The sequence below is a fragment of the Meles meles genome, chromosome 8 (genome assembly GCF_922984935.1).
Source record: "Meles meles chromosome 8, mMelMel3.1 paternal haplotype, whole genome shotgun sequence".
NCBI lineage: Eukaryota > Metazoa > Chordata > Mammalia > Carnivora > Mustelidae > Meles > Meles meles.
In genome coordinates this window covers 61,138,409-61,155,755 of record NC_060073.1, presented here as the reverse complement: position 1 = coordinate 61,155,755, position 17,347 = coordinate 61,138,409, and the positions used below count along the sequence as shown (strand labels likewise).

General features: G+C 52.0%; 1 protein-coding gene across 5 annotated transcripts; it reads right to left on the bottom strand.

Annotated features, from left to right (window-relative positions):
* Window positions 1-1,604: 1,604 nt before the first annotated feature.
* PLEKHB1 (pleckstrin homology domain containing B1) lies at window positions 1,605-16,044 on the bottom strand. 5 transcript variants are annotated; one of them, XM_046017733.1, is made up of 8 exons: window positions 15,933-16,044; window positions 13,395-13,470; window positions 12,154-12,306; window positions 11,459-11,561; window positions 10,381-10,420; window positions 7,705-7,809; window positions 3,529-3,628; window positions 1,605-2,946 (listed from the first exon to the last, which is right to left on the bottom strand). In XM_046017733.1, the coding sequence occupies exons 1-8, from the start codon at window positions 15,948-15,950 to the stop codon at window positions 2,810-2,812; spliced, it is 732 nt and encodes a 243-aa protein (XP_045873689.1). In that variant the 5' UTR covers window positions 15,951-16,044; the 3' UTR covers window positions 1,605-2,809. The 5 variants fall into 5 exon arrangements, with proteins under 5 accessions (XP_045873689.1, XP_045873688.1, XP_045873691.1 ...); XM_046017732.1 differs by lacking the exon at window positions 15,933-16,044 and adding an exon at window positions 14,707-14,838; XM_046017735.1 differs by lacking the exon at window positions 15,933-16,044 and adding an exon at window positions 14,717-14,748.
* Window positions 16,045-17,347: the final 1,303 nt, after the last annotated feature.

The following is a 17,347-nucleotide window of genomic DNA, read 5'->3' as shown; positions in this document are numbered from 1 at the left end:
CTCAAATACACTGTATTGACCAAACAAAAGAATATGTGAGCCAGATGTGGTCCATAAGCCACTTCTAGGTCAGACTGTTTTCTGAGAATGTTTGTCTTAATGTACGTGTGAATAATTTAATACTTGTCTACTGAACAGCTGGAAGATTGAAAAATCATGCTATCATCCTGTTGGTGGAGAGATTTTGAAGCAAACTGCACCTGAAGCATCCATTTGTGTTTGTCTTGCCCTGTTCAGTGGGATGGGTGGAAAGAACCAGGGCATCATCAAGATTATGATAAATGGTAGCCCTGAGGCTGTAGGGGAACAAAGAGCTCTTAACCCAGCTGTGGGAGATTCTCTATAATAGGGCCTCATCTACTATCCCTCCTCACAATGCAATCTGTGACATCAGATTGACTGAACTTCACAGTGTTCTCAAGACCGATGTCTTCTAAGGCCATTGCTCATGCCATTTTCCCATGTGTTCTTTCAGTGTGGAAAACCCTCCCTCCCTTCCCTGCTTGGCAAACTCCTACTTATCCTTCAAGGCTCATCCTAAGTTTCTAATTCCTGTCCCAGAGCTTTCCATTTCCTTGGCAGAGTTGGATACCTCTCCTTAGAGCTTCCACTCTGCCATGTTCCTCACTTACCTCATTGAATCATTGGTGTTAATGCCTCCCTTTAAGTTGGCGTCTCTGGGGATATGGCTGGAGCAGACACCCTAAGCTTTTGCCACTTAGTTCTTATCTATTCATCCTACTTTTGGCAACAATGCCCCAAACTTACTTTGGGACACCACTCCACCCCTGTTCTAAGCCTTGTTGTTTTAGGCTGTCTTTTCCAGATCACCATAGCTTAATGGATGACCACAGGACCCAATTTGGTCCTGAAGGTCCTTCAGTCCTAGGACTTTTGTTCATACTGTGGGAGGAAGAAGAGCTCTCTTGGCTAGACTTGACTCCAGAAGGGCATTAGTCTGGAGCTACTGAATGTCACTGGAGCCTTTGAATGAGCCAGCCCTGTGGCTGTAAAAATGAAAACAAAGTCTAAGGGACACTGTTTGAATCCCTGCATCAAACAGTTTCTAGACTTCTCAGTTATATAACTCAGTGCTTTCCCTTTTTTGGCTTAAATCAGTTTGAGCAGGGGGTTTCTGTTACTTGTAGCCTTAAAAGGCCTGATGCCAGATGGTTGTGTTTACTTCCCTAGACACCTGCTTTCTATGAGACTAAGTCATTGGTTCACCTCTAGAAGGATGGGAACCTACTGGAAAGGACCCCCACACCACCAGACTCTCTGCAGACAGGGCAAAACCTGGATCACCCAACAGATCAGATGGCAGAGACCCGGATAGAGCCTCTCCCTTTGAGCCCTTGGGGATGGCCACCTTCAACCTACCACCTTATCTATGGGTGAGAAAAGCAAGGTTAAGTGAGTTGCCCCCAAAATGCTCAGTTAACATGCTATCACCAGTTCTACTTGCCCGCAGAATCTACACATTCTTCCCAGTACACCAAAGAAGGCACTAGTAGGTGCTGAGTCACTGAGATATCCCAGGGGGAACAAGGCCCCTAGGGCGGGGCTAGGATGTGGTTTATAGATAAAAAAGCCAGAGCCAGGGCTAGAGCCAATCACATCTTTATTAGTCTCTGCAGCAGGGCCATCGGAGCCCCTGTTTACAAGGGAACTTTAGCAGGCTACTCTGGCTACTGGCCAGGAATGTTAGCACTTCTATTAGTACAGAATGGGAAAAGAAATTGGAAGCAAGCCAAATGGAGAGACTGCTGGGCCACCTGACAGGAAGGCACGTGTGAGGCTTCCCAGTGGATCAGGCCCAAGAGCTGAATACTGCCATCTCCCCCAGAGTGAAGGAAAAGACAAAGCCTGAGATGGTTGACAGCCACAGTTATGGAGACAGGTCCAAGTTCCTGGGGACCAGGAATGCATTTCCTGATGGAGGCACCATCCTAGGGCTGGAGTTTCCAAACAGAGCTCATCTGCCCCTCAGCAAGGGGACCCCAGCTTCAGCTCAATTGCTGCCCCAGGCAGCCTAACAAAGGGAATAGATGTTTTCTAAGCACTGAAAGAACAAGGGACCCAGGAAGCTGGTAGTGGAAAGGATGGGGCTAACTTCAGAGAGTGTTTTGGATTTGAGTACGTGTCAATATTAGCTAAACAGGCAATATATTCATTATAGGCACAATCATGAAGCTTCCCCTTCAAAGAGCTTACATCTCGCCTTTATCCAGCAAGCCCTTTAACCTGGAGGGCCATCATCTGATCCCAGTCCTCACCCCAGCTTAAATGAACTCTTAAGTCCTTGGACTTGCCGTGATATTTACTGCTCTGCACTCTTGCCAACAACCCTACTCCTAGCCTACCTTCATCTGCTTTTACCTTCATGGGCCAAAGGATGGGTAAGTCTGCCTTGTCAAATGTTTATTTACTTCTGTTTTTCCTACAAACCCTGGAGCAGCTGGAGGAAAGAACCTGACTCCTGTGTCTCCAGCACGTGGGACCTTGAAGTCACATGAGCTGTGTTTTCTGTGTCCTGGTGTATTTGCAGGAAACCTGTCCATATGTGTCTATAACCAAATTCTGGGGTGTCTGGCAGGAGATACAAGGATTTTGAGCTATGTTTGCGCCTAGGATGATAGCTTCTTCCAATGTAGTGTTGGGGAGTGGGATGGATGATCCAAGTCCAGAAGCGGCTAATGGAGAGGAAGGAGCCAAAGTACGGCAGAGCTTAGAGTAGCGGTGGGTGGGGTCAAGTAAGAACAGGGGGTTGTTGGTCTATGCGCAGGGTCCACAATCCGAGTCCTAGGGGTCAGAACCAGCAGGGCGACCACATGAGCGACCCGAGGGCTGCACCTGTGGCAGCCCCGGCAAGCATGCCCATGGCCAGTGGAGCGCCAGCACTGTAGCAGGGATCCTCCCGCACTACCACGTGGGTCACGCCGGGGCCTGTGGAGAGAACCGTGAGGGTTGGGGACTTAGGAGCAGAGATCTTTGTCCCTACTCCTCCCCTAGACTCACGCCCAACCCAGGACAAGGGGCTGAGCCCACTCTCCTATACCGCAGTTGGAGAAGCTGAGGCCTTGATTCGGAAAGGACTTGCGCTCTTTCCCCAGGGCTTACAAGCCTTAAATCTGCTACGGACATTCGGAGGCTGCGGGTCTAGGGTGCAACAGCGAGAAAACTCCGGGATCTTTAAGCACCTCCTTGATACACCAGAGGGTGGGCTTTCCCAACCGCCAGCCCTTCGGGCGGGCGGCGGTCGTCCCCACGTTTAGCCACCAGGGGGCGCGACGAGCTCAGAAACGGGTATTGCAGGACAGCCCTTGAAAAAGGGCCGGCCTTGAGAGGAAAGATCAGATCTATGGAGTGTGGGGGCCGCTGGTCCACGAGATATTTCGAATTTCCGGTTGGGGAGGGCCCACTGGAGGGTCCCGCCTGGGAAAATCCGTGGTCACTACAAGAGTGGGGCTTGGCACTGGAATGGGGCAGGGGGCAGGGGGCAGGGGGCCGACCGGGCAGGATACTTACCTGCATAGGGCGGTCCGTAGTAGCTGCGGATGTATGTGGCTTCATGCGCGTTGGGGTGTACCACCTCATAGTAGTCCTGGTACGGGCTGTAGACACGCACCTGAGGAGCTCGACTGGGTTAACTGCCTGGGAACTCTGTCCCCGGTTTGGTCTCCTACCCAACACACCCGGCTTAGGTCCTTCTGGGCCCACAAAACCACTTCCCCAAGTTTAGAAATGGTTCCCTAGGAATCAGCAAGCTCCTGGGAAAAGGCCCTGCCTCCTCCACATGGTCCATGGTCCTTGTCCTCTAAAACTTTAGCCCCTACATCCAGCTCCCAGTGATCCCATTTTCCTGCCCTGGCATCCTAGCTAGCATTCCCCTAATCAAAAATTCTCCATGGCTCCCAACTTCCATACACAGTCTACTATTTGCTAGCCGCTCTCCAGTGGTCCCATTTGGAGAAATCCAGTGGACTTCTCTACTCTCCTCATCATGGGGTGGGGCATCTGGCCAAGCCCCAGGCCCAGAAGTAAAAGGTTGGGGAGGAAGGAAAGGAAAGGAAGGGCAGGGATGGAAAGTAAAGTATTATCGAGCACCTATCGTGTACCAGGCCCTGAGGGAGGTGTCCACATGTGTTACTTCCTCTAGTCCTTACTGAAGACACTATTATCTTCACATTACCACAGAGCTGGGGATAGGGGCTCAGAAAAGAGTGGCCATTGCTGTCTCTGGGAGGGAGGTATGCAGTCTCTCCATTAGGATTTTATCAACCCCTTAAAGTCTAACTCACAAGCCACCCACTCCAGGAAACCCTCTGGTTTCAGAAAAAATCCTTTCTTCCTGAGTTCTCTATAGACTCTGCTAGTGCCTTTTTTCACTATCTTTCCTCCTGGTCTTTCCTGCCTGCATGCCAAATGTGAGCTACTTATAATCAAGGACTCTGATTAATTTCTGTTACATGCGGGGCCTAATGAATGGCAAGAACCAATAAATATATGCTGAATTAAATGGAAGGTCCAAATCCAAGCCCCTCATTTTATCCCCAGGGGAGCAGACCTGGAGAGGGGGCAGGTCCCCTTCTCTCCTGGTCCCTTCTTCTTAGCCCCCCCTTCCACGTTATATCTCTAACTGGGTGTCACACCTGAATGGTCCAACTCCCTTTAGAAGTCTAGATGGCTTAAATGCCATCCCAAAGTGATATCATCACCTTTGCGTCTCCCAGACTTGTTCTCCTATGAGTGCTTTTCTCTACCCGCCACCACCATGCATTCAAACCAAGACATCAGGTTGGCACCCTTGTCTTCACACACTTGTCTTCCACAGCACAACAGCTACCAGGCAGGTCTCATGATTTTAACTTCTAAATATGCTCTTCTGTCCATCTTTTTGGCCGGTGCCAAGAGAATAAGCCATTGGCTTTGGCAACTTGGAAGTTGTGGGTAACCTTGAAAAAAACATTTTTCAGTGGCGTGGTTGGGATGAGAATCTAGGCTCTGGAGAGCTGAAGAATGATTGAGAGGTGAAGGATGGAATCAACATGTCATGACAACTCTTACAAGAGTTTAGCTGTAGGGGCGCCTGGGTGGCTCAGTGGGTTAAAGCCTTCGGCTCAGGTCATGATCCCAGGGTCCTGGGATCGAGCCCCACATTGGGCTCTCTGCTCAGCAGGCAGTCTGCTTCCCTTCCTCTCTCTCTCTGCCTGCCTCTCTGCCTACTTGTGATCTCTGTCTGTCAAATAAATAAATAAAATCTAAAAAAAAAAAAAAGGTTTGGCTGGGTGGGGGGGCTCCTGGGTGGCTCAGTCGGTTAAGCATCTGACTTCAGGGAGTCTGCTTGTCCCTCTCCCTCTGCCTACTGCCCACTTGTGGTCTCTCTCTCTCTCTCTCAAATGAATGAATAAAATTAAAAAAAAAAAAAAAGTTTGGCTATAAAGGGGAGTTCTCCAAGCACACCTGTGATTTCAAATTTCCATGCCATTTCTCTTTGATGGGGTTGCCTTTTTCCCCATTTTTCATCTAACTACCTAACTTCTCTTTCAGACTGAACACAAGTATCACCCTCCCTGAACCTCAGGTTCTGATGGGGCCCTTAGACTCCCCTTATCACAGCACCAATCACTGTACAGTGTCATTGTTTGTATCCCTGCGAGTGTGTATGTCTCCCATCAGACTGGGAGACCCCCACCCCATAAAGAAAGGTCTAATCATGTCTCCGAACATGTAGGTGCCTAATGGATTGAATTAATCTCAAGTGAGTCAAATACCAGCAAGTCACCCAGCTCTAAGTCTAGCTTCAAGTTAGGGACAATGACCAGTCCTAGGGAAATGCAGGAGGCTCAGACAATCAATGCTCAGTCTCAAGTGACTTCCCTCACTGTGCTCTCCCCTAAAGGTGATCCAGTTGGGCTTTCTAATAGAGGGTGGCCAGGATCTGAGCTCCATGCCTAGAAGGGCCTACAGAGAGCCAAGCACTCAGATCCCCACTTTTATTTGTAGAGGACTTGAGGTCTAGAGCCTGCACCTGCCCAGTATCTGCACAGTGAGCCAGGGGTGCGGTTGGGCCTTGGAGAGAGTGGAAAACACCAACTCATACCCCTTGCGGCACCTGTTTTTACCCTCTGGTCTGGGAGGCCCAGAGGAAAACTCGGGTGGGTCGCCTGGCAACAGGGCAGGGGATCCTCTGGAGACCTCATGGATAGAACCTAAGGCCTTGATCCCTGATCCTCTCCCTCTCTGAAAGCCCAGCCCCTTTTGCAAGTACAGGGTCAGCCAATCAGGGGGTCACATACAAATACAACCTTTCCCTCAGAAAAGGTCTTATTATTTGGTTTACAGCTTTTTATATCCCATTTTTAGGCATCCCCGCTTTAAACACTGGGATGCCTAAAACACTTATATCCTCGTTCAGGCAAGGGGGAGGACTCAGAATGCTGGGATAGAAGTCCTAGTCCTGCCACTAATGAATCAAGTGACCTGGTCCAGTTATATTGCCTTTCAGAGCCTCAGTTTTCACATCTGCAGATGGGAACAGTCTGGCCCACAGTGCCCATTCTAAGGCACAATGAGAATCCAGCTGAGCCATGTCTATGCACGGACCTGCGTGGGCCTGGCACTTCAGTTCAGTGGTTCTGCACATCGATATTACCTGAAGTTTTTTAAACCAGAGATTTCCAAGGCCCTACTCCAGACCTATGGAATTAGAGCATCCAGAGATAGGATCTGAATGCTCGAATTTTTTTTTTTTTTAGTAAGTCCTGAATTGATTCAAAGGCACAGCCACATTGAGCACCACTGTGCCATGAAAGGAATTCAGAGTTGGCTGTAAGAGGAGGGGCCTCCCCTGCACCCACCCCATACCCTGCTGAACATGGGGGACAGAGAGAGGATCCATCCCCCACTCCTGCTTTCCAGAGATTCTGGGGTGGGGAAGGGGGACAAATATGGACTAAATTATGATATGCGGTAGTGATGCCATTACAGAGGGTTTTCCCATCTCCTTCCTCCCTTTGGTCATTCACTCATTCGCTCATTTGGTGAACACTGTCTGAGGCCCACTTTTGCCCTAGCTCCATGCACCAGGAATAAGGAGAGTCAAAAGACTGTCCCGATCACTGAGCACTCATTGAGTACCTGTTGTATACCCAGCACTGTGCTAGACACCTTAGGGGCAGAGCTGATTCGACCTGGCCTTTACCTTGGAGGAAGTCCCAGGTCTCATGGGAGAATAGAGACCAAAATACAGGGACTTGCACCCAGGCCTAAGAAGACAATACTAAGCATTTAGTGCAGCAGGCTGTGAGTGGAGGTCTGGGAAGTCCTCCCTGAGGAGGGGGCAGCCTTTGAAGTGGCTCCTAGAGGCTAAGCATCAGTTTGTCAGGTGAATAAGGAAACTAAGAGTTTTCACCACAGAGAGAATGGCACATGCAAAGCCTGGGAGGAGGGAATGGGTCTGGCACAGCTGGGAACAGAGGAAACAGCAGAGCACCTGGAGCACAGGGTAGGAGGAGATGTGGTAGACGAGACTCGCCCAGGCCAGATCCTGAGGGCCTTGATAATGGGGCTATGGGTGGTATCCTGTGGGTGATAGGGAGCCATGGAATGTTTGTGATCAGGGAAGGGAGGCGACTGGGCCCAGTTCTGGAGGCGCATCATCATGACCAGAACAGAGGCAGGGAGAGCTGAGCCAGCACTTACCCAGATCCGCCTCTCAACCTTACAGGGGCTCCACGAGCTGGTCACACACCTGACCTTGGGGCAAACTCGGCGGCTCCTGGGAGGGATGGTGGCTCCAGCTGGGGCCTGCTTAAGCCACAGAAACCCAAGAAGGGGGAGGGAGGGAGGGAGGGAGGGAGCTGTCAGAGGCCCTCTACATCTGGAGAAGCTCAGAGCTTTTAACAGGCCCTACCAGCCCCCTCTGTCAGCTGGTCATGGGGAAGAGTTGTCCTCTTCCTCTTCAGCCCATGGTAATGGAGGAAGTCTCAGAGGGGGCAGTGACTTTGCCAAAGAGAAGGATCGGTAGAGTCTCCAGAATTAGCTCAACTTCGCCTCTTGTAGGCTGCTGAGGCTCCCAGTCTCCAGGGAGGACAGAACAGGTGTGATCTACCTTCCCACCCACCTCCCCCCTACACTGGCCTTCCAGCCTTGCCCCTGGCTGGGTCTCTGGCCCTGTGTTCCCTGGAACAGCCTCCATCCAGAGGGGGTATAAATCTGCAGGACATGGAGGGACAAAGTGCAGGTCACTCCTCCATAAGCACAGGACGGACAGCAGCCAAGGGCAGGCATGGGCACTCGGAGCCAGGCAGCCCCTGGTACAGAGACAGAAGCGCAAACGCATTCTACTTGAGCAAGCCCAGGGACCAGGGGGTGTGTGTGAAGCAGGGGTAGTGAGAAGTGGAGAGAGGGTCAGAGCAGAGAGCTGTGGGAAGCAGAGTGGAGGGAAGGTGCACAGGCAGAGAAGGGACAAGGCAGCTTCATAGAGTCACAGAGCACAGACGGTCAGCCCTCACCTCCTTCTGCCTCTTTCGGGTGGGACAGATTTGCCTGCATCGGGGGGATTTGGAGCTCAGCGCTAAGTTAGCTAACAGGGGGACCTCCACCCTGCTGAGTGCTGCCCCAGCCTCCTCACTCCCAGATTCTGATCCAACCTCCACCCAGAAGCTGGGGTCTGCTTCCTGAAGTCTGGCCACAGTCCTCCCTGCTTAATACCCTTCATTGCTCCTCAGAGGTCAGCTCTCCCATTTCTTTCCCTCCATATATTATGGTTCAGCCAGGCCAGACTCTGGCCCCTTGCACACACGTGCACACACACACACACACACGTGTGCACACCCCACTTGTCCACCTCTGCTCACGCAGCTCTTTCTGCAGATGATGCCCTTCCCTCCCTGTCTCACTGGCAGAGGTGCTGTACAGGTTCTTCCACTGACTGAAGACTGTGAGGCTATGGCTAAGTCACTTCCTCTCTGAAGGTCACCTTCCCTATCTGTAAAATGGGACTCAAAGTACCTACCCTACCAAGGCTGTTGGGAGATTAAATGGTACAAACAATGGCAGGCACCGAGCACGATGCCCCACCCTCAGCAGATGCAGGCCCAAGAAGGGTTCTAAACACAATCATGTCTTCTCTGCTACTTCTCCCCAGACTTTCTCTCTAGATGAGATCAGGCTCCCCTGTGCCACAGACAGAAGGAGCAGGCACTGAACGTGGGGTCAGGCAGATGGGCCAAATTGGGGCACCCTTGAGCTGCAGGCTTTGGGCGGCTCCTCAAACTCACACCTTCATCCATCACTAAGCTCCATTGACTCTACTCCCTAAATATGTCTGATCCTTATCAGCTTAGTCCAGACCTCCAGCCAGTCACCAGAACTCTGTCCCAGATGTCTCTTGGCATCTACTCTTAACCCTCTGCTCTCTGTTCCCTACCTACCAGCCAGACTTATCTTTTTAAAAATACAAATCTGGTCTGATCTGTTCATCTCATCCCACTGCTTAAAAGCTTTCAATGACCCCCTGGTGTTCTTGGCAGAAACCAATGTCGGAAACACATCCCATCATGCCAGGCTCTCTCCCCTGCTCTCCATCCCTAATCTCCAGCTGCCCCAGCCTTCATTCTGCTCTCGAACTTGCTAAAGTCATAACCTTTCTCAGGGCCTTTGCATGTGCAGTTCCTCTGCCTGGAAAGCTCTTCCCTTTACCCCACCGCACCCCTTTCAGCCAGTTGATTTCTGTCCATCCTTCAGGTTTCATCTTTAGCCTTGTCTGAACTCCCACCAGGATCAGGCCACCAAGGTGGTCACATGTTGAGTGCACGCGGCAAGCCTGTCAGAGCAGTTCCCATGACTGCAACAGAATCATGAACTATGTGCCCAGTTGCTTCCTGTCCGGCTGCACACTAGGCTGAGTCCAGGAAGGCAGAGCCTACACCTCCCAACTTAGTTCACCTCTGACCCCTACCCTTCGGCACAGTGCCCGGCACATAGTAGGAGCTCAGTAAATATTTGTTGTGTGGATGAATGAAGCTCAATCTTATCTGCAGGGAGGGAACAAGAATCCCCACCTCACAGGACTGCTGCGAGCAGCCAGAACTGGACCCGCGTCACTCTGGGCATACAATAGCTGCTCAGTAAAAGGCGGTTCCTTTCACCCAACTGACAGGCCACCTCCTTCTTTCTCTCTTTCCTCCAAGCACCAGTTGTCTGTCTTCTGTCCTTTTCCACTCGGGACTCAGCACATCTGAGTCCACACAAACCTCTTCGCTCGCATCTAAGAGAACTGAGAACTCCTGGCAGGCGGAGACCAAGTCTGATTCACCTATGATTCCATGGCAGGAAGGGGTGGTGAGGAGAAAAGGAGAGAACGGGGTTGCTCACCGGGGTGGAGTTTGCCTCCAGCAGCGCCGTCTTCCACGCTCTGCAAAGCAAACCCCAAAGCATAAGGAGGGAGGTGAGAGGTCAGGCCCCAAGATGTAGGCCCCTTACTTTCCTCCTCGACCAGCCTCTTGACTCCCTTGGATAGACAGAGGTGACCCCCCCTTCCCACCCCAATCACACAGACAGAGCCCTCACTGGAGCTGGAGCCTCCTAATTCATTCTTAGCCCACACCCTTCCCTTCTTCCAGTTTCCCTGTCTAGATAATAGACGGCTGGGCTTGGGTGGTCTCCTAGGGGCCTTCAGATTCTGGCACGCCTGGGCTGGTCCTCTCACTGCGGCTCACCTCCACACCCCAAACCTACCAACACAGCTCCCAACATTCTGACCCCAGAGCCCGTGAAGGCCCAGTGGACACCGGACAATCGGGCCTTTGTTGGTTGCCATGGCACCTGGCTGGGGTAGACAAGGCGGCTCTGTGCTTTGTCTGCCCGGAGCTCAGCTTCCCCCACTGCCACACACCCCATCTCTTTCTCTCTTCTGCAATGTGAAGGCTGACTGACCCTCAGCCAGAGGGTGGGAAGGGAAAGAATGTGAGGAAGCAGGCACACCCCGTATTGCAGTGTGGACCTGCACCTGACATTGGGGTGTCCCCGGAACAATAGTGGGCTGACTCAGTTAGGCGGGTCTGGGTCTGTGCCACAGATGAAGGCCACCCACCAAGGCATCTTCTCAGAAGACAGTGGGAAAGAGGACCCTTTATGGATGTCACTGAGCTGTCTTTTCCTCTGTATCAGCCCCAGTGAGAGTGCATCTCTGTCAGGTAGATACATGACTCTCTATGATCAGGGACCACGCACCTGAGGCAAGTATGCGGGTTCCATCACATGCTGGGTGAGGACTTTCCTGGGTATACTACCAATGGTGAGCCATTCAGATGCACTCCGCCCAACCTCCACCCTGCTGACAATCTTTGTCCCCTCCCCCCTTCCTACCCTTTGGGAATCAGAAGGCCCAGCAGGAGGAGGCATCTGGGTACATTCCCCAACATTCTGCCCTATCCTCTCCAGGAGGACTCACATGGCATCATCCTTGGTCTCTGCACACAAGTGGAGACGGGAGCCCTCCCGCAGGTTCACAGTCAACAGGCCATCTCGGCTCCGGCCCTCTGGGGGCTGCACATCTAAAGGCAGAAACACGCATATGGGGTTTCCACGAAGCACAGGTCCCAGGTCCCCCAGTAAAATAGAAATAAGAATAGGAATCGACCTCTGGGTCCTGATTCTAGGCCATTGCCAGCCTCCTCTGATCCCACACACTTTCTTTTGGGATTCTGCTTTACTCTTTAGAACCTTTCAGTCTTTCCACATTGCCTACAGCCCTTGTTAGAGACATCTATCAGTGACCCTGTTATAATTGTGGCCTGAGTCCTGGTGGAGGAGATTTACTGTGTGACTCTGGGCCAGTTACTGAACTTCTCTGATCCTCCTTATTTCTTTTCTTCTTTATCTAGTTCCTGGCACCTGGAAGGCAGGAACTGTGTCAGACTCACCTCTGTGATCCCAGTATAGGACCCAGGCCCAGCACAGGGCCAGAACTCAATAAGGAACTCATTTCTTAATTTGCACTCACACAAGCTGGTGTTGATAGAGGCCTATAGAAGCATTGTGGAAGCCCTCTGAAGGGGCAAAGAGCCTGATGCAGGTGTTATCAGACAGACGCAGTGGGAGGGCCATGGCCAGAGTCACAGTGCCAGAGGGGAAAGGGCTTCTCACCATGGCACTCTTGGCCAATCTTTATGTCGCGGATGTTGAACTGGATGAGTACGCGGTCCTCCTCGTCCTGCGCAGTCTCGTCGCGGTAGTAGCCCAGGGTCCCATCCAGCCACAGGGCGAACCAGTTCCGCTTCCAGCGGCGGAGGATGGAGCCTGTGCGATGGTCCACATTTGCTAGGCAGGCTGATAGCAGAGCCTGCAGGGGGGCAGGAATCCCCCTTACCCCCAACCCCCACTGTTGTGACCCCCCCCTCATCTATCTACCTCCTGAAATGATGGCAGGGCCTCTGCCTTGCTCACCCAATGCCTCTCATTGGGCCTAATACATAACAGAGACCCCATAATGTGTTCAATGGTAAATGAATAACCAGATTCCTTCCTTGGGGGCTTCCAAGGCCAAACCCCAAGTTTCTTCAAGGACAAAGACCTCTCCTTATCTGAACCTCCATCTTATCTCTGATCTCCGACTTGTGTGACAGCCTTTTGTGTAGCTACCAGACTGGGGGGCCTGCAGCTCCCCATACTGGATCCGGCACCCAGCAGGACCTGGGCTCAGTGTTTGCTGAACTGAATGAACTGAGTATGGTTGTGGGTCGTTGGAGAGCTCCTAACCAGGGTAGCTCTTGTTCAGATCATGATTCTGGCCAGAGGTGGGTCTGTAAGCCTGAGCCCTACCTTCAGCCATTTTACAATTGAAAATCTTAACAGAAAGGGCAAAGACATAGGGAGCTTCTTCAAGCTTTACAGATTCCAAAGCACAGAGGCATTTTCATTTTATTCTAAACCTTGTTCTGTGGCCAGCCCTGGGCTAGGATGCTATGGATATGCTGAGCCTCAAACCCGGCGCCTGCTCTTAAGCAGCTCACAGTCTGGGGCCAGTATGAGGAGTGGTATGACCCACAGGTAAAGGCGGTTCTTTTGTAGGGGGATCAATGCTATCACGAAGGTATGTATGAAGCATTGGGAACAGTGTGGGGAGCTTACACTGTTGGTGCTACAGCAGAGGCTGGAGCAGGGGTTAGAGGCAAAGTCAGAGAAGGCTCCTCACAGAAGGGGACATTTACCAAGCAGTCAGAAATAGGAAGGACATTCCAAGCAGTGGGAAGAGTACGAACAAAGGGGGGGGGGGTCTTGTTTCTTGGGAGAATGGTTCACTGGGGCATACCCAACAAGACACTTGTGTCCCCTCTTGCCCCTGGACAAGGTACAGACAGACAAGGATTTGGCCTAGGGTCACTCACTCTGTCTCCACAGCCAGCCGCCCCTCACCAGGGCCATTTCTTCAAAAGGACTTTCCAGGGTGGGGTCAGGCGGGACCTGTGAGAGGAGCCAGGGGACACACAGGCCTCATCAGCAGCCCCCCGGGCAGCTCCCCAGAGAGAAGCCCCAGCCCTGTCCTCCCTGGTCCTCCCTGGGGGAGCCACCGAGGAAACCTTTAAGGGAGTGTTCGTAAACAAACAAGGGCAAGCCTGCTTGTCTCCTTCTCCTTCTCTGCTCCAGCAGGATAATGAGAGCACTGTTCTTGTGGGGTCAGCAGAGCAGCCACCCATTGTGCGGGGGTGGGAATAGGGCCCGGGAGCCTGGATTCCAACCTCAGCTCCATAACCTTGACCATGTCCCTTCTGCCAGGCTTCTGATTCTAGATCTGTGAAGGCGTGTCTATGAGGCAGGTAGAGGCGGGGGTGAGGAACGCTTACAACGTTGGAAACCCTAGAATTTCAAAATGCTGGCAGCACATACTACTAAAATCATGGCAATGAATGAGGGACTTTCATGATAAGAAAAGCCTCCCTCCCACTTGCACCTCACCTGAGGCATTTATGAAGTATGTAAAATGATAGTTCAAAAGCCGCTCTGATTGCCAGAGCCTTACGTGCCAGGCAGGCTTCTCAGTGTTTGCATCTATTATTTTGTGAAGCCTCACAAAAATCCTTGTTATTACCAGAAAACAGGCATGGAGAAGTTCAATCACTCATGCAGATCTCCCTGATTAGAAAGCCAGGGAACCTGCCTTCACCCCAGCAGTCCCGGTTTCTAACCATCACACCAGTAGGAGATTTTAAAACTCTCGATACCCAGGCCATGCTCCATAACAACGAAATCAGAAGGTCTGGGACTGGGAGGCGGGCACTGATAATCTTTAAAGATCCCAGGGGATTCTAATGTGCAGCAAAGTTCGGAAATCGCTGCACATACTATATACCACTTCACCTTGTCCCCACTGTAACTCCATTAAATGGGCAGAATCTTTCCTGTTTTACAGATGGACAAACTGAGGGACAGCAAATGACTTGTCCATGTATGTGAAGGAGCCTGGACTGGAATCCAGGTTCACTTTCTGAGGGCGACTTACTTGCGAGCGGGTGCCTCTGCCCCTCCCCCACCTGCTCACACCTGTTGCTGCGTAGTAAGGGCTGGCACACCTGAGCAGGAAGGAATGCCTGACTTTGTCCATGCTTCCCCTGCGGCTCCCTCCCTTCTCCGAGTCCTAACACTGGTCAGACAGAGGGTCAGGTGCAAACTCCCTCTTCAGCCTCCCCTGGATGCACCCACCTGTCCACACCTCTTGCGGATGCTGCTGCCAAAACCGCCGCTACTTGATGCTGCGGCTACCCAACCTGCTGCGCCTGCGCTTTGTGTGCCCCACAACGCCTGGGGCATTTCAATCCCCAGGCTGCGCCCTGGGCTAGGCTAGCCCTGGGCCCCGCCCTTTGGCCCCGCCCCACCTCCAGAGAGGGGATGGGCGGGGAGAGATGGGCGCCCACTAGGCTTCTGGGACTTGTAGTCTGCAGCCCTAGAGCTGGGCTGTACAAGGCTTCTCCTGGGCGGTAACCCTGTGCTGACCGGGAGCACAGGTGAGAAGCTGCACCTGTAATTTTATTTTGCCAAGACATCTGTGCGCTCATTTATCATGAAATACATTACCTAAAAATCATGAACTCACTCTCTAAGAAAAGTAAGGTTGCGAGGAGGAGCCAGGCTCCTAGTTTTGCCATGCTTTCTCAATACTCAGTTTGTGCCACACACTGTACTGGGCGCTAGTGGAGGGCACAAAGGAGCATCCGACAAAGCCTTTCCTCCTTCCTTCCCCAGCTTCCAGTCTGGTGGGGGTGGGGGGAGGCTAAATATAAACACAGGATATGATTTAACCATGGGAAAGGAGTCTCACTTTGCCCAAGACGTTCAGGAAGACCTCCCAAGGAGGCTAAAAAGGGTCCTTGAGGGATGAGTAGGAGCTTCCCAGGGGACAGCTAAGAGAATCATATGAGCACTGATCAGAAAGTTCAAAAGCATATCCAGTACTTCAGTGTATTTGGAAAATAGAGTGCAGGGATGGGGAGGGCATGGGGAGTGGCAGGGGATGGAGCTATAGGGTTTGCAAGGATGTAACATGAAGCCTTGGATGACAGGCTCATGACTTGCTTGGCTCTTATGAGCTCTTACAGCTCTTATAGTGGCTGGAGCTTGGGGGTGGGGGTTTCAAGAGTTAGGTGGTCTGATTTGTGGGTTCAAAAGATCTTTCTAGGGCATAAAATGATTGGAGGACGACCAAATGGGAAAAGAAGACTGTTTCTTCGACCACCTGGGTCTGCCCCTCCATGATCACTTCCTTGAATAGCTCAAACCCATAAGCACCCACCTAAGAGCAGACCTAGGATGTCATTCAGAGAACAGGGATTGTCGGGGGTCCTGAAGGGCTCTTGGACCCAAACCCTATATGAGAGGGACACCCACTCCACCCGAGGCCCTTCTTCCTGTCCCAGAGGACTGTTCCTTACCGGGGCTGCAGGACTCATGGTTCCTGGCCAGTCAGAGTAGCATTTCCCAGAAGGCTCCTGCAGGGGGGCATTTCCCTGAGCGCCTTAAGAGATAAGGGGATCAGGAGGATGCTACCAAGTGGGAGCCGGAAGGGGGAGGCAAAGAGGAGGCACACAGATCCCAGAGAAAATCGTCCTCTCTCTCCAAGCACTCCCCAACTTTCCCGACTTATCTCAGTCGCTGACTGTCATTCAGTTCACTGGATAACAAATCATCCGTGATTCAGAGGCGGTCCTGGTCTCGTTTGTCTAAGATTCCCGGAGCGGAGGGGCTGGGCCAGTCCTCCTCCCTCGGTCGGGGCGGGGCTAAATCTGCCTTCTCCCGCCAGGCTGGACAGTGCCATCATCCCAGCCTGGCTGCAGCGCCTGGCTCTTTAAGCTTCCTTCTCGCTTCGGAGTTTCTGTAATCCTGACCTTGAGTCACCCTGGCGCTTCGTCCTTTCGTGCAGCGCGTGTCTTGCTGGGGGATTCGCCGTGGCCAATCCTATTAGCCGCTGAGCTCACCGTTTCTGTGCAGCCTCAGGAACCACCACTCCTAAACCACGCCGTTTCTGACCCTGTCCTTTCTCTCCCTGGAATGTCCCACCCCTGCCTTGGGGCTAAAATTTGAGCTCATGGTGCAAGGAAGGAAGTGAGGGAGTAAAGAAGGGAAGACAGAAAGACGGTAAAGAGGGGAAGGAAGAGAAGAAAGGATAGGAAGAAAGGAAGGAAAGAATGAAGGAAGGAAGAAGGGAGGTAGAGTAAAGAGGGGAAGGAGGAGGAAGCGTGGAAAGATAGAAGGAGGGAAGGAAGGAAGGAAAGGAGGGAGGGAAGGAGGAGTGGAGCCGGCCTCGGGAAATCTGTATCTGGATTCTGGCCCTTTCCCCAACTCTCCTTGCTCCTCTCTGAAGGGCCGTTTGGTGTGGTAGAAGAATGGGGGAACAGTGCAGACAGTTTCTAGATGACATTGTCTGGATTTAGCAACTAGATGAAAGGGGAAGATTCTCCAGCAGCACTCTGGAATTCAGAGGGAGGACCCCCCCATCAACACTCCCCAAAGAGCAGGCGCTGAGGCAAGAAAAAAGGGAATGGTGCATGGTAAACTAAAACCACCAATCCTGGGCGCCTGGGTGGCTCAGTGGGTTAAGCCGCTGCCTTCAGCTCAGGTCATGATCTCAGGGTCCTGGGATCGAGTCCCACATCGGGCTCTCCGCTCAGTGGAGAGCTTGCTTCCCTTTCTCTCTGCCTGCCTCTCTTGTGATTTCTCTCTGTCAAATAAATAAATAAAATCTTTAAAAAAAAAACAAAAAAACCCCACCAATCCTGTTACAGAATCCAAATGCCGCCCCATCTGGCTTGTGTCTGTGAAATATTGGTTCAGAACCGTCTTTGAGAAG

Bases quoted from the DNA above. Each gene is read 5' to 3' on its own strand.
- PLEKHB1 (XM_046017732.1), bottom strand. From the start codon at position 14,814: ATGCCCCAGGCGTTGTGGGGCACACAAAGCGCAGGCGCAGCAGGTTGG. The intron at 11,562-12,153 runs GTGAGAAGCCCT...TTCTGCCTTTAG, and splicing joins GATTGGCCAAGAGTGCCATG to ATGTGCAGCCCCCAGAGGGC. The intron at 10,421-11,458 runs GTGAGTCCTCCT...TTTGCTTTGCAG, and splicing joins GAGACCAAGGATGATGCCAT to AGCGTGGAAGACGGCGCTGC.